Consider the following 13,606-nt stretch of genomic DNA (forward strand, 5'->3'; position numbering starts at 1 on the left):
ATGGGTAGCGGAGCAAGTGCTGAGGATAAGGAACTGGCCAAGAGGTCCAAAGAGCTGGAAAAGCAGCTCCAAGAGGATGCAGATAAGGAGGCAAAGACTGTCAAGCTCCTGTTGCTGGGTAAGTGCTCCACACTTGGAACAGCTGAGCAAGACTGTCATTTGATGTCCATTAGGACTGTGATTAGCAATTCTCTTGTGAAGTCACTGCTGTGAGAGATCAGACACTTTCTGAACATCAATAGCTGACAGATCTTTCAAAAGCATCATATACCATCTGAACGCTTGCAGAAAAGATGTACAATGGTGCATTTCAGACTGAAGAAGCACAAACTCAACTCAACTGAAAGATGTTGGACTAAATGAATCCATCCATGCCAGCACAAACCCACAAATCGTACTTCTGAATAATGTCAAATTCCAGAATTTTCACTGGAGAACCACCAGGAACAAGCATATATTAGTCTTGGCTTAATCAGGATCTTGACGACCAGCCAAAGATGCACCGGTGGCACAGATTGAGGCTTAAACAATTCGTAAGCGGTGCGATCTGCTTTCAGTAAGGATTTCGTACAACCAGATGTCATCTAATTTTCACATATTTTTATTCCCATTTGGCATTTTGAAAGAGAAAGAGAGAGAGGATCTGTAACAAGCATGGATATTTCATGAGAATCACATGACTCACATATCACTCACAACATTGATGCCCATGGTGAATCTGTTCCTCTAACACACGGTGTTACACATATTGCTTTATACAATACAAATGACTGCAATTAAAAGGAAAGCAGGCTGATGTATTACCCACCTGCAATATTTCATAACTCTATCAGAAGATTAAAGGCTTTTAGGATATTAGGGGATTTATAGAGGATAAATCTTGTGTAACCAGAGAGAAGATGCATAGTGGCTAATAAGAGTAGGAGCTCAACCGAATACTTAGGCTAATTATACTTGGAGTGAAATTCAAGCACATGTTTGCTAAACTAAACTGCTGACAGTTATTATAATGATTAATATACACTCCCTGTATTACTCTAAGTTATAGCTGGCATTCTATTCGAGTTCACCTAAAGCTGTGCAATTATTCATTTTTGAGAAATGAATACTTGCTCTATGCAGGGATTGGTGGTTTCACAATTTTTGATTTGTTCACATCTGCGTCTTCACAAATACTCCACACTGATGTCCGCTTAAAAGATTGCAACCTGAAGGGCCATGGCACTCTGTCAGTGAGAACAGAATCCGATTACTCTGATGATTTAAGCCAGGATCCTCTTAAGCTTCCGTTTAGCCGGTCTCGCAGAAGCCCGGTGTAAACCAGGAGACCGGTGGCGGTCTATCGCTCATAATTACGACTCTGTCATGTTGTATATTAACAAATCGGTCAGTGCAATGACTATGGTTTGTTGCAAACAAGAAAAGAACAGAGTGTATGGAGAGCTGCTTCCTTTCTGGAACTGTAATCCTGAAGACAACTTCAATGCAAGAGTCTGCATTCGAAACGAAAAACAACACTTAGTATCATTAGTGTTATAAAAGGACGGCAGTACACTGGGCATGAAGCCATTGGGACAGGATTTACCTGGTGTTTCCCTATATGCCATTTTACCCCTATAATCCCTGTGTTGGGATTCATTTCACTGTGACTGTGCTTTTATTGACTGCCTTGTAACTGTCAAACCCTTGCCATGATATAAACAGTACAACATCTATAGCACTTCACTTGCAAAAAATAGAGAGACAGAGCTTGGAAGAAAAGTTTCCAGCATTTGCGAGCGTCAATTCATGTAAACATCTTAAATGACGAAATTGAGTCTTGCAGACGTAACACAAGTTTCATCATGTAACCATCTGTGCATCAGCTAAATTCAAACTAGGCCTTTCCAGTGTCAGACTTCAGCACTTCCAGATAAATAATCATCTAGAGCAATACGACCATATAGGTAAACAGGTTTAACATTCAATACTTGATCCTGTGCTTTCCTTCCTTCCTGTGCTTTCTGTGTCATAAAGTTACAGCAACAGTAACAGGTCTCAGAGTGTGAAAGTCAAGCAGTGTGAAGCCATTCCCCAGCTAATCTGGACAGTGAACTAAGCCGGTGAGCAATCACTGCGCTAGCAGCGATGACGCAGTTCCACTTAGCATATCACCAAGGCTACCGTTCCCTGAAGAAGCCGTTTGAGAGTGACAGTTGCCCAGAAGATGCTGGAATCCCGCCCCTGACCTGGCCCGACAGAGGCACCCAAAAAAATCAGAAAGTCAGTGATCTCCTGAGAGGCTTTCGGTACAACAAATCCAATTAGGTTATTTAATAAGCAGGTTAGCGAGTCTTCCTCCTGACCTAAACATCACTGACTATCCATAGGTGCTTCCTTTCAAGGCTTAACGGACAATTAATAATGACCTAAATATGGCCGTCATTGTCATCTGAACATCCATGAAGAATGAAATGGAAAGACTGTGTGTTTGGGTGCAAAAAATGATTCCAGTGTTTATTAAAAACACTACTACAATCAACAGTTCTGTCAAAGCCTTTAAGATGTCAGAAGGTCATGACTTCTCATTGTCTAACACTTTTTCTGCATGCAGGTGCTGGTGAGTCAGGGAAAAGTACCATTGTAAAGCAGATGAAGTGAGTACTACACTAAAGATGCTAAATATGACAAATTTGACTTATTGTCTTATTATATACTATGGTTTTCATTTATGGCATGTATTACATATATGACACCTATTACACTCCATAATTATACACCCATCTCACAATGCAGATTCCGTGATACATATTTTCACCACCACTAGACAGCCAGACAGCAGTTAATAAGTCATTAATACCCAGCCAACATGCTCACATGAGTGGAATGTGGGCTAGGTGGTTTCCAGGTGGGCATGTTTAGGTGTTTGTACATGATCTTTTACTGGGACCCAGTTGGGCTTCCCAAACTTCCCAATGTTACTGCCCACCCCCCATCTAGGTCATGTATGCAGTATACAACCCAGATGGGGGCCCATGTTTAACCCCTCCTGGTCCCATTATTGACCCGGGGGGGCATCCATATGTGGAGCCAACGTGGAACCCAAGACCTGGTTCCCAGTTGGGCTACCCATACAGGCCCCGCATGTTTTGCTTGTGCTAGGTAGCATACAAAACCATGAAATACTGAGCTGGAATGAAACTGTTCATGGGGAAACTCAAACTACGATTGGCTCTTCTACAGAATTCTGCATCAAGGTGGTTATACGCCAGAAGAACAATTGGCATTTAAAGCCATCATCTATGGTAACATTCTGCAGTCAGCTCTGGCCCTCATTCGAGGCATGGAGATGCTGGGCATCAACTATGGAGCACCATCATCGCAGGTTTGCATCTGAACTCAAACACATATATAAGATACAGTTTAATGAATAACCCAATGCACACAACCACAGTGTCACTAAACACACAAGAAATGGTGACTTCAAAAATGGAATGGAAAATGGAAAATTATTTAATTCCAAATGATTGTGGATCATTTCTCTCAGTTTATTATCATAATATGTGCTCACAATGTAAAAGACATCTGGTGCGAACTGAGGACCAGAGTGCAGTACAGATGGGTAATTTCCCTGCTCCTGCACACCAACTCCATTTTACATTTACAGTTAAGACATTTGACTGACGCTCTCATCCAGAGCCACTTACGTTCAAATCCTCTTACACAGGAGGTCGGCACATGTAATGTTAGGTGTCTTGTCTTATTGGTGTTCAGTAGTGTGCTTGACCGCCCAGTCTGGCAGTTCCAAACCCTGTCTGCCATGGGGAAGGTGGTGTTTATACCCCCTGCACTACACCAACTGCTAAATCAGGATATTAGTGAATCAGTTGGTTCAGGTATGTTTAAGCAGGAAAATCACCCAGTGGTGCTGGAATCTGGCCCAAAATGGAAACAATTGGCTGTAATATATTAGAGATGACAGGGACACAGTGCCACAGGGTTGCAAGACTCTCAAGTAGGCAAATGCATTAGAATATAACATTAAGAACAACAATAATAATGAGAATACAACTTTATAATACATATAACTTGTAAAAAATCTCGCAGGCAACAACTTCATAGATCCTAATACAAGTTTCCCCTTCCCTCTCGTTGTGCAGGAAGATGGTCAGAAGCTGCAGAACCTGGCAGACTCCACTGAGGACGGTTCCCTGCCCCCTGAGCTGGCGGATGTCATCAAGAGGCTGTGGAAGGACACAGGGGTGCAGGCTGCCTTTGAGAGAGCAGCTGAGTTCCAGCTCAACGACTCAGCCGGCTAGTAAGTACAGTATGATATTGAACAATCTATTCCACTTTGGCACTGTTGGCCTTGTATCCTATGTGTCCTTCAGTCCACTGCGCATAAGACTAAAACGTGTCAAAGTAGTAAAGGGAAGTAAACTGCTTACATGTTTTAATAGCTCAAACAAACATACTGATGCTCACAGCTTTGTCTATTCCATTCGGACATCACACATAACTGGCCAACTCCTAACCACATGACCTCTGATGATATCTTTACTTTCCTCAGTTTTTGACATCAGTGTTGTGGGACAAATGCTAACCAAGATGTCCATTTGACAGCTACCTGAGTGACATGGAACGAATCTGCAACTCTGACTACCTTCCCACAGAGCAGGATGTGCTAAGGTCTCGAGTCAAGACCACCGGTATCATTGAGGAGCAGTTCTCCTGCAAAGAGCTGTATTTCAGGTAGGCCAGGCATATAAAGGGTGAAGATTTAATGCAGTAGTTCCAAAACCAGGTCCTGGCATAATGCTGCCCTGACCATTTTAGTGCTTTTCAATTACAACAACTTTTTCTCAGGACAGGCTTGTTAATTAGCTCATTTCGAGGATCAAGTGTCTAAGAGCAGGAGAGGCACCAGAAAATGTAGATCAAGGCTATTTCAGGACCAGGATTGGGGACTACTGTTTTAACATCATTCAAATGATATTGTGGTAGCTGGTCCCTTCCAGAAGTTGTATTTACGCACTGACATAATGCCCTTTTTATTCCAGGATGTTCGATGTGGGTGGGCAGAGGTCAGAGAGAAAGAAATGGATCCACTGCTTCGAGGGTGTGACCTGCATTATCTTCTGTGGAGCTCTGAGCGCTTATGACATGGTGTTGGTAGAGGATGACGAAGTGGTGAGTACATTTTAAAAAGGTCAGAATTCAAACAATACACAATGTGAACCAAAAAAAGGAAGAATAGCTGAGGACATCCTTCTGAAGGTAATCTCTTTCTGAGAGATGATTAAGGAGGGCCTGTGCAGTCCCTCCTCTAACATCGAGCGGTTATCGCTATTGTTTCTGTGAAAAATTAAATCACAGAGGACAGTCTAGGCCACTGAAAGTGGCTTACTAGAAGAGTAAGGGCCAAAGCCAATTGAACCTGTTTTGACATGTTGTATCTGTGAGGTTGAACAGAATGATTCACGACTCATTTCTGCCCCATCATTTCTCTTTTTATCGATTTGCAGAACCGCATGCATGAGAGCCTCCATCTATTCAACAGTATCTGCAACCACCGGTTCTTTGCAATGACCTCCATTGTGCTTTTCCTCAACAAGAAGGATCTCTTTGAGGAGAAGATCAAGAAAGTCCACCTCAGCATCTGCTTCCCAGACTACGATGGCAAGTACAGGCCTTTGTTTAATGATCTTTTGACATAGTATTAGGGTGGGATGTAATGATTAGGGTGGGCTGTAATGATAAGCCCCATTTGGGAAGCCCAACTGGGTCCCACTGACAACACATGTACAAACCCACTCAGAGACCATGCTCACCTGGAACCCACCTAGCCCATGTTCCACCCATGTGAACCCCTACATGAGCATATTGGCTGGGACATTGGTAGAAGGTACGAGCCAGGGTGAAACACAGCTATTGAGTCATGGTCAATCATGCCTAATGAACCAACAACTCTTCCCATGCAGGTCCAAACACATACGATGATGCCAGCAACTACATCAAGAGTCAGTTTCAGGAGTTGAACATGAAGAAAGGCGTAAAAGAAATCTACGCCCACTTGACCTGTGCCACCGACACAAAGAACGTCGAAATTGTGTTCAATGCCGTGACAGACATTATCATCAAAGAAAACCTTAAGGACTGTGGTCTGTTCTAAACCAATAAAGGCCACTTTTTAAGGCAAGTTCATCTTCTTGCAAAGAAAACTTTTTCAACAAATTACAACATTTACAAATTAGGTTTACTACCATTCAACCATTCAAGGGTATGTAATCAAGGCATTTAACCAGTTTGTTGAAGATGCATATACAAAACCAGATGTGATGCTACTGCTTTACATCAAATTGTGTTGATGAAATCTTAAAGCAGAAAAGTTCTGTAAACAGATATTCACAGTATTTTATTTAGCATGCAAGAACATCTTAAACTACCTTCCTGGTGTCTATGTCTTTGTAAATATACAGCGCAAACGTCTTCCTGAAAATAATACCAGCAATTATTCATAAGAAATGTGATTCCAAGCATTTGAATGGCAGTGTAATGAAAAGTAACGAATCTCTATAAACAGACACTGCCTTTAAATGGTTTATTCATTCAGTCAAACAGTGAATCACATATAAACATCTCTCCCATTTCTGTCATGTTCTTCTAGAACTTCCTCCCAACCCCTTCGTCCTTGACCTGAATGACTGACATTGTGCGGGTGATTTTGCCAAGGCAGGAACAGAGGACTCACAGACGGCATGACAGTGACCTCGACTTTAGAGGCCCCCAGAGGTCGGATGCCCCTCCCAGCTAAATGATATTCACATCATTATCATCATCATCATCATCCACATCCCCAATATCTTCATCATCACTTTACTGGACCTGCAAGTCAAGAGTGTAGAGCTAACAAATATAAAAAAATCTGTAAAATTTGAAAAATTCTGTAAAAAAAACTGCTTTCAAAGTGACTGTGAGGGGCATCTGCAAAAGAACAGGAAAACAAGCTGGTTTGAAGTTGAAGCTGCTGGTACAGACTGCGAGTAGATGCTTTCCTCTGTTTTAGTGTCAAAACCTGTAGCACTGACTGCCAGATCATTTTTCATTCATGTGTCAAGGACATAAAATGCAAATTTTACCCAATTTAACCACAGCCATATAGCAATGAGACACCTTTCTATGGCAACACCACTTGGACTAGCTTTATAAGATGGTTTGTTTATGTAATGTACAGTCTAGGGTTTCAATTTCTTTTTGAGAAGGCTGAGAAAGTTAAACCTGCATGTATGATAACTCAGATTACAAATCAATTGCATGATATACGATGTGATTTTTTTTCCCATAATAAAATTACTAGGGGAGTGTATTTTGTAAATAAGAATAGCAGAGTTAATCTCTATTTCAGAGAAGATTCCATATAAATATATTTGAAGAAACTATATATTTATGAAATTCAGTAAAGACAAATACTCTAGTGGCCTGTTGCTTTGCTCTGAATCTGAGGATTAAATCTGGGGAGATGTTCTGGACTATAAATATAGGAACATGAAATAAAGACTTGCATCAATTCCACTGGTTGTTGGTGTTATCTTATTAAACAATGCAATAAACTCATGTGATGTGTGCTTTACAAAGAAACCTCTTAACAGTGCTGTTTACTGGATGACCACCCAAAGGTTTAATAGACCTAGATAACTAGCATTGAATTGTCCACTTTTTTTGTCAAATCAAGACACAATATCAGTGTATTAGGAGTTTTCATTTTATTAAAAAGGATTTCAAAACATTAATGGATCACTAGGTATGCCTGTCTATCCTACAGCATCACCATCGCCTGCACCTGAAACCGTTGTGTCTTTTAGGACACCAGGGAATTTCCCTCACTTTCCCCACCAAAAACATCTTCAAGACTTTCAAGTCAAGAATTTCCACATTCCACATGTTACAGGTATACAGCATAGCACACCAAGATAACCGCCATAGACCAGGCACAATATCATCCCCCATTTAGCCGATACCATCTCCTCAGAATGTATAAATGACATGCACATGTCAGGTTAGGTCATTAAAGTCATTTTTAAAAACACTGGTTCATCTAAATGCTTTACGCTTTTTGTTTTTTCATTCACTATCCAGAAAAAAAAGCTTGTGACAAAGCTTTGGAGTTTGTGAGTCAGTGTTTTAATAGATATTAGTGGTGCATGGTGGAAGAAGAAAACCAACCTCAACCCAAAAGCACTTTGTTTAAAACTGTTTTTAAGCAGAAAGGGGCAAAGTGCTGTGCACAGAACAGAAGCAGAACAGCAGCTCAACAGAAAACAACTGGAAATCCACCTGTGAAAATGGGACATGTGTTTCCAAAGATGGAGAATCATACCTTTTTACACACTGCATTGTACTGTGGATTTGGCTTGTGGCAAGAAAATGAACCTGTTCTATGCAGAAGGCAAGCTACAGGCTTAATCGAAAAACATGACAGAACATGTTACCCATATTACCCAGTTAAAACAGGTACAAATTACAAAACAGCTCTTGGTGTTTAGTCAGTATTACAAGACAAAAATCCACAGGATTAAATGAAGTACATACAATAAAAAGACCTTAAAGGAGAATTACAGCTTTTCATAACACTAAATCAGTGAATATGAGAATGTTAACTGCTCAGTCAGGTAAAAACATCACTTCTTAAATCTAGCTTTGTTGTGACAAGCTATGACTGAATAGTAGGGCTTTCATATCTCTATGACAATCCGTTTTTGTATTTTTAGTTTTTGTATTTTATATAATGGGTGATAACTGCTGTTTGTAGCATGTTTAGACAGTTTTGTAAGAGAAGCAATTATATAAAAAGGTCATGACTATCTACATAAGTTAAACACATCTGAAGTACTGTTAAAAGCTCAGGTGTATTATAAAGGGCCCAGTAGTTTATAAAGGAAAATAGAAGAACCATAGAATTGTAAGGAAATAGAAGAACCATAGAATATCAAGCAGTGAATGCAATTTTTGCCTCCATGCAAGTGTCACAATTATGTTCTACATTATTTACTACAATGTGCTCAATCTTCTCACTGAAGTCCCAGTACCATGCAGTCTTGAATTTATTATTTAACAATCCTTTATATATATATATATATATATATAAACACCCACCAAAACAACATATGTTGTTATGAAGTGGTCCGTTTCTATTTTGTGAAAAGAAAATGGAAAAAAAGGAAAATAAGCAAAAGTATTTTAGCGACAGCTTCCTTTTTTGCAGTTCCAATGGTTGCTGTGATGACTTAAAAGTCAAAAGAAGACTTTGTTTTGTTTTTTGTTTTTAACTAATGTTACTTACATGATGAAATAACTGGATGCAAAACATTAATATCAATATCCTATATTGATATTCAAATATACATATAAAAGTTGTGAAAAGATAAGATAGGAAACGTGTGCTCTCACAGTAATGTAGCGGATGATTATCAAATATTCCTCTTTTGACAAAGAGTTGATGCATCTCAAGGAAAATGTGCTTCCAAGACGGTAACAGTCTAACAGATGTTAACATGTTAGAAGTCGATGCCATCCCTTCGTTTGGATTTTAGTCAATGTGTGCATAGAACTACTTCATATACTGTAATACCCAGAGGAAATTCCATGGCTGGAGTGGACCTGGAACTGTACTTAAAACATAGACAAGAAAATATTCATCCTTCTTGACCTCACTACGTTGCATCTGGCAATTAAAGAAAGACGACTGACAGGACTGCCAATAGCGGAGTGTTTAAAAGAGTCTCTCTGAAATGCACAGGAAAAACTAAGATGTATACACAGCACGATAGCAGCAGTCTGTAGCTAGTCATCGTTCCCCATTGACTGGAGTCCACTACAGGCAGCACCAGTGATCTCCATCCAGTCAGGCACGCTCCCATTAGTCCCACTGTGTTCAGTGACTACAATAACGAAAGGAGAAGAGAGACCATCATTCGGATTCTGTAAGCAAAAATCTGATGTCAGATGTCACAGTTCGGTTCACACCACGGTTTGGACTTGGTTTCTTTACATTTCAGACATCAATCCGCTCAAGCTAAGCTAAGAATGGCGTGCTGCTAACACTGCTTACAGCTCACAGCTAACTCCCAAACCTCCTATCCACTTTTACTCAGTATACTGTTCTTTTACTCAACAATAAATTAATATTTAAAAAAAAATAACGTTCTGTAATTAGATCCATTCAGCACTAATCTTCAGTGTGATCACATTAAAATAGTTCAGTAATAACTTGTTTTTCCCTCGTCACACATTAAAGATGGTCGAGCAAGCATCACCTGAAACACTCTCTCTACCATTTAAGATGATCTTAATACTGTGGTAAAGCTGCTGAGAAACTGAGCTGGGGTCATTCGGCTTCTCTGTATCTGATCACCCTTACAATCAGCATTCCTTTGACTGGTCATTTCACAGAAACAAATCAGTGACAGACCAGTTCTTGAGTGGAACTTTCGCTTGTAAAATTTGGTTTGGTATTATATTCAGCAATTTTTGTAAACACTTTCAGGCTACTCGAACCGTTTATTCTCTGTATGACATGCACCTAACTGTGGTGCCTGCACTGTACCACTGCACCTCTATCTGTAAAGTATTTTTACATGATACAAAGCTGTTTAACAATAAGAATGAAGGGATAATATGACATATCCAGAATGTTTGAAATACGAAATATTATAAATTCAGCCTAGATAATTACATTATACTGTTTATCATTTTGTCATTTATTTATGAACTATATGGTATATATGGTAATATTTACAAGTGCATTGTATTAGTGCACTGTATAACTGAATTACTGTATACTGTGTATATACATACAATGCAATGGTAGTGCATATGGATCACAAACACTCTTGTCCCTCACTAGTACACACCCAACACACTCACTCACAGATAAAGCTTATTACTTTTTTACTATTATTATTATCATTGGTAACAATGATGTATGCCATGGTCTGGGACATATTACAGAGTAAGCCCTCAAAGATGATGTGTTGGATGCAGTGGAAACTTTAGTTTGAGCTTTGAGACAATGTTCATTATATTACACATCAGCAGCCTGTGTGCTTGACCAATACTGTTGAGTTACTAAGAGTTGTACCACCTGGCACCAAATACACAGCATCAGCAGATTCCCATGTAGTCAGCTTACTTTTGTATGAATTAATAATTCATGTTAATCATCAATCCCTTAAAATCTAGGTTAATTATTTAGTACTTGCTATCCATTATTCATACTAATAGGCATGTGCATAAATTTAGGTACCTTAGAGTATATAGAGATATTCCAGTATTACAGTAAATGCTGGTTGTAAAGTAAAATTGCAAACTTGCTCATTTTTCTGATGGTATGCAAGCTTAATACGAACATTTACTTATTTATTGTCAGCAATAAATTGCTATTGCTACAATAACTACACCGAACCCACCGAGTTAAGTATGAGGCCTACCTTGGCACTGAAACCCGATGCTTTAGTAGAGTCCACACTCAATTAAGTTGTTCTTGATGATGACATCAGTGACTGCATCAAAGACAAACTGCACATTCTTGGTGTCCGTGGCGCAGGTAAAGTGGGTGTAGATCTCCTTGGTGTCCTTCCGCCTGTTCAGATCCTCAAACTGGCACTGGATATAAGCTGCTGCCTCCTCGTACGTGTTGGAACCTGAGCAGAGAAACCCAGGAGATCCCAGTGAGTGTCATCAGTGAGGACGCTAAGCATGAAGAACTCCTAACGCTTTGAAATTAGTGTCATTTCTGAAGAAACCACTATTTCTGGAAAACAACAAGTAATGACATACAATATTTAAGAGCTCAGCCATGGCAAATGGCCAAAGAAAAGACAACTCTGAAATATCTGCTTCAGATTTCTGGTTTCTGGTGCTTTCTGGTGGTGCCTTCTTCTGCACAGCCAACGTTTGCTCAGTTAGAAAAGCAGCAGGAGCCCACTGCTTGAATTATCTGTGGTTCTTCCTTGTCCTGACAGTTTATTTAAAAGTACACTCAAGAGAAGTAAACTGCAATAAATCTTTGATGTTTACAAAGATGGAGTGAAACGCTAAACCATCCCCAAGGAGAAACGCAGCAAGTATGAGCTTCCATTCTAGGATGAAGGATGATGACTAGCAGACACAAACAGACATTTTTCCACAGCATGGAGCAGCCCCATGATCTGCCATATACCGGTACACTGTTAAGACATGAGGGCGGATATTTACCCTCTGCTTTATTAAAGGCACTTATTTGAAAGTTACCCAGGCTTATCTCACCAGAATACTCAGGATAACAGATAGTAAGAGGACTTCTCTTGATCTTCTCCTCAAACAGGTCCTTCTTATTGAGGAAGAGGATGATGGAGGTGTCTGTGAACCACTTGTTGTTACAGATGCTGTCAAAAAGCTTCATGCTCTCATGCATACGGTTCTGTGGGCCAACAAGAGAGAAAGAGAGGGCAATGTTTCTGTAAAACCCAAGATAGATGAGTTTTTCATATCATGCATTACATGCAGGGGTTAAAACATACTAACAACTGCTCTTTGCTTACTTCATTCTTTTGCCATAAACTGAATGTTGGACTCATAGCCTACATTTATTTAAATGGTATCAACATAATGTTCATGGGAAATATTAGTAATAGGAAAAGGTGACACAGAAGGCCTGACACGGTGCTGTTTATGTGCAAGATTGCCTCCTACACTGCTAAGACAACCTCTGCAGTGGATTCACTGCAGCAGCAAATCACTCTGTGCATTCCTAATGATCAAAATTCTAAGTTACATAATAGCACAGCACTAAGTCTAAAATTAAACCTCATCATTATTAAAACACCAGTCAAATAACTATGGAAAAGTTCATCTTAGACTTGTGACTTATAGCTTTAATATCTAGATCATATCATATCAAGGGTTAACATATATTTAAGTTACGCTATTTGCTATAAATATTGCTAATAAAACGTAAAAACTTTAAAATAATATATATTTTTTAATTCCTACCTATTAGTCTTACGAAATCAGTGCCACAGCCATAGTGCTTTAAAAAAGCTATTGTACTGCATTTGAAGCAAAGTAACTCGACTTGTGGATTAAGCCAAGTCAAGTCTAAGGTACAGTATATGTCCACATGTTTGTGGACACCCCTTCTAATGAGTGCATTTAGCTAATTTAGGCTGCACGTATTGCTGACACAGATGTGCAAATTCACACACCGCTTGTCTAGTTCCTGTGGAGTAAGAGGAGTATTGCCCATGGAGTAGGACACTTGAGCAGATAAACATGAACCACAATAAAGCCCCCCAGCATTGAGGTGTGGAGCAGTGTTCTCTGAAATGATGCTGCTCCATCCAATACTTATGGGATGAGTTGGGGAGTTGGGATGAGGTCCAACATCCTGACCCCACTAACACGCTTGTAAATATCGTAGAAAGCCTTTCCTGGACAGTAGAGACAGTCCAACAAAGCAGAGTGAGCTATTTTTTTAATACTGTTGATTTCAGAAGAATAAATGAGGAATAAATAAGAAGGTCACAGACTGAAGACCCAACTCTTCTGAGAGTACTTGAGCGAAGTGTAGTGTTGAGTATTCTGGTCTCCA

The 13,606-nt window shown here is 39.7% G+C and overlaps 2 protein-coding genes across 4 annotated transcripts in view; one reads left to right on the forward strand and one right to left on the reverse strand.

The window, feature by feature from the left end:
• On the forward strand, positions 1-7,442 carry gnat2 (guanine nucleotide binding protein (G protein), alpha transducing activity polypeptide 2). The gene is made up of 9 exons (XM_072681761.1): positions 1-118; positions 2,594-2,636; positions 3,223-3,364; positions 4,140-4,297; positions 4,603-4,731; positions 5,040-5,169; positions 5,505-5,658; positions 5,961-6,174; positions 6,647-7,442. Exons 1-8 carry the CDS (start codon positions 1-3, stop codon positions 6,149-6,151), a joined length of 1,065 nt encoding a protein of 354 aa, XP_072537862.1. The 3' UTR covers positions 6,152-6,174; positions 6,647-7,442.
• The window catches only part of gnai3 (guanine nucleotide binding protein (G protein), alpha inhibiting activity polypeptide 3), a 23,207-nt gene continuing 16,176 nt past the window's right edge, over positions 6,576-13,606 (reverse strand). For 2 of the 3 annotated variants that reach the window (XM_072681760.1, XM_072681758.1), the window contains 3 exons: positions 12,283-12,436; positions 11,466-11,678; positions 6,576-9,917 (listed from right to left, as the gene is read on the reverse strand). In XM_072681760.1, coding sequence (XP_072537861.1) covers positions 11,488-11,678; positions 12,283-12,436 — 345 coding nt within the window. In that variant the 3' untranslated portion in view covers positions 6,576-9,917; positions 11,466-11,487. Of the gene's footprint in view, positions 9,958-11,465; positions 11,679-12,282; positions 12,437-13,606 lie in introns of all 3 variants that reach the window. The other variant, XM_072681759.1, reaches the window with a different exon arrangement.

The sequence above is a fragment of the Salminus brasiliensis genome, chromosome 6 (genome assembly GCF_030463535.1).
Source record: "Salminus brasiliensis chromosome 6, fSalBra1.hap2, whole genome shotgun sequence".
NCBI lineage: Eukaryota > Metazoa > Chordata > Actinopteri > Characiformes > Bryconidae > Salminus > Salminus brasiliensis.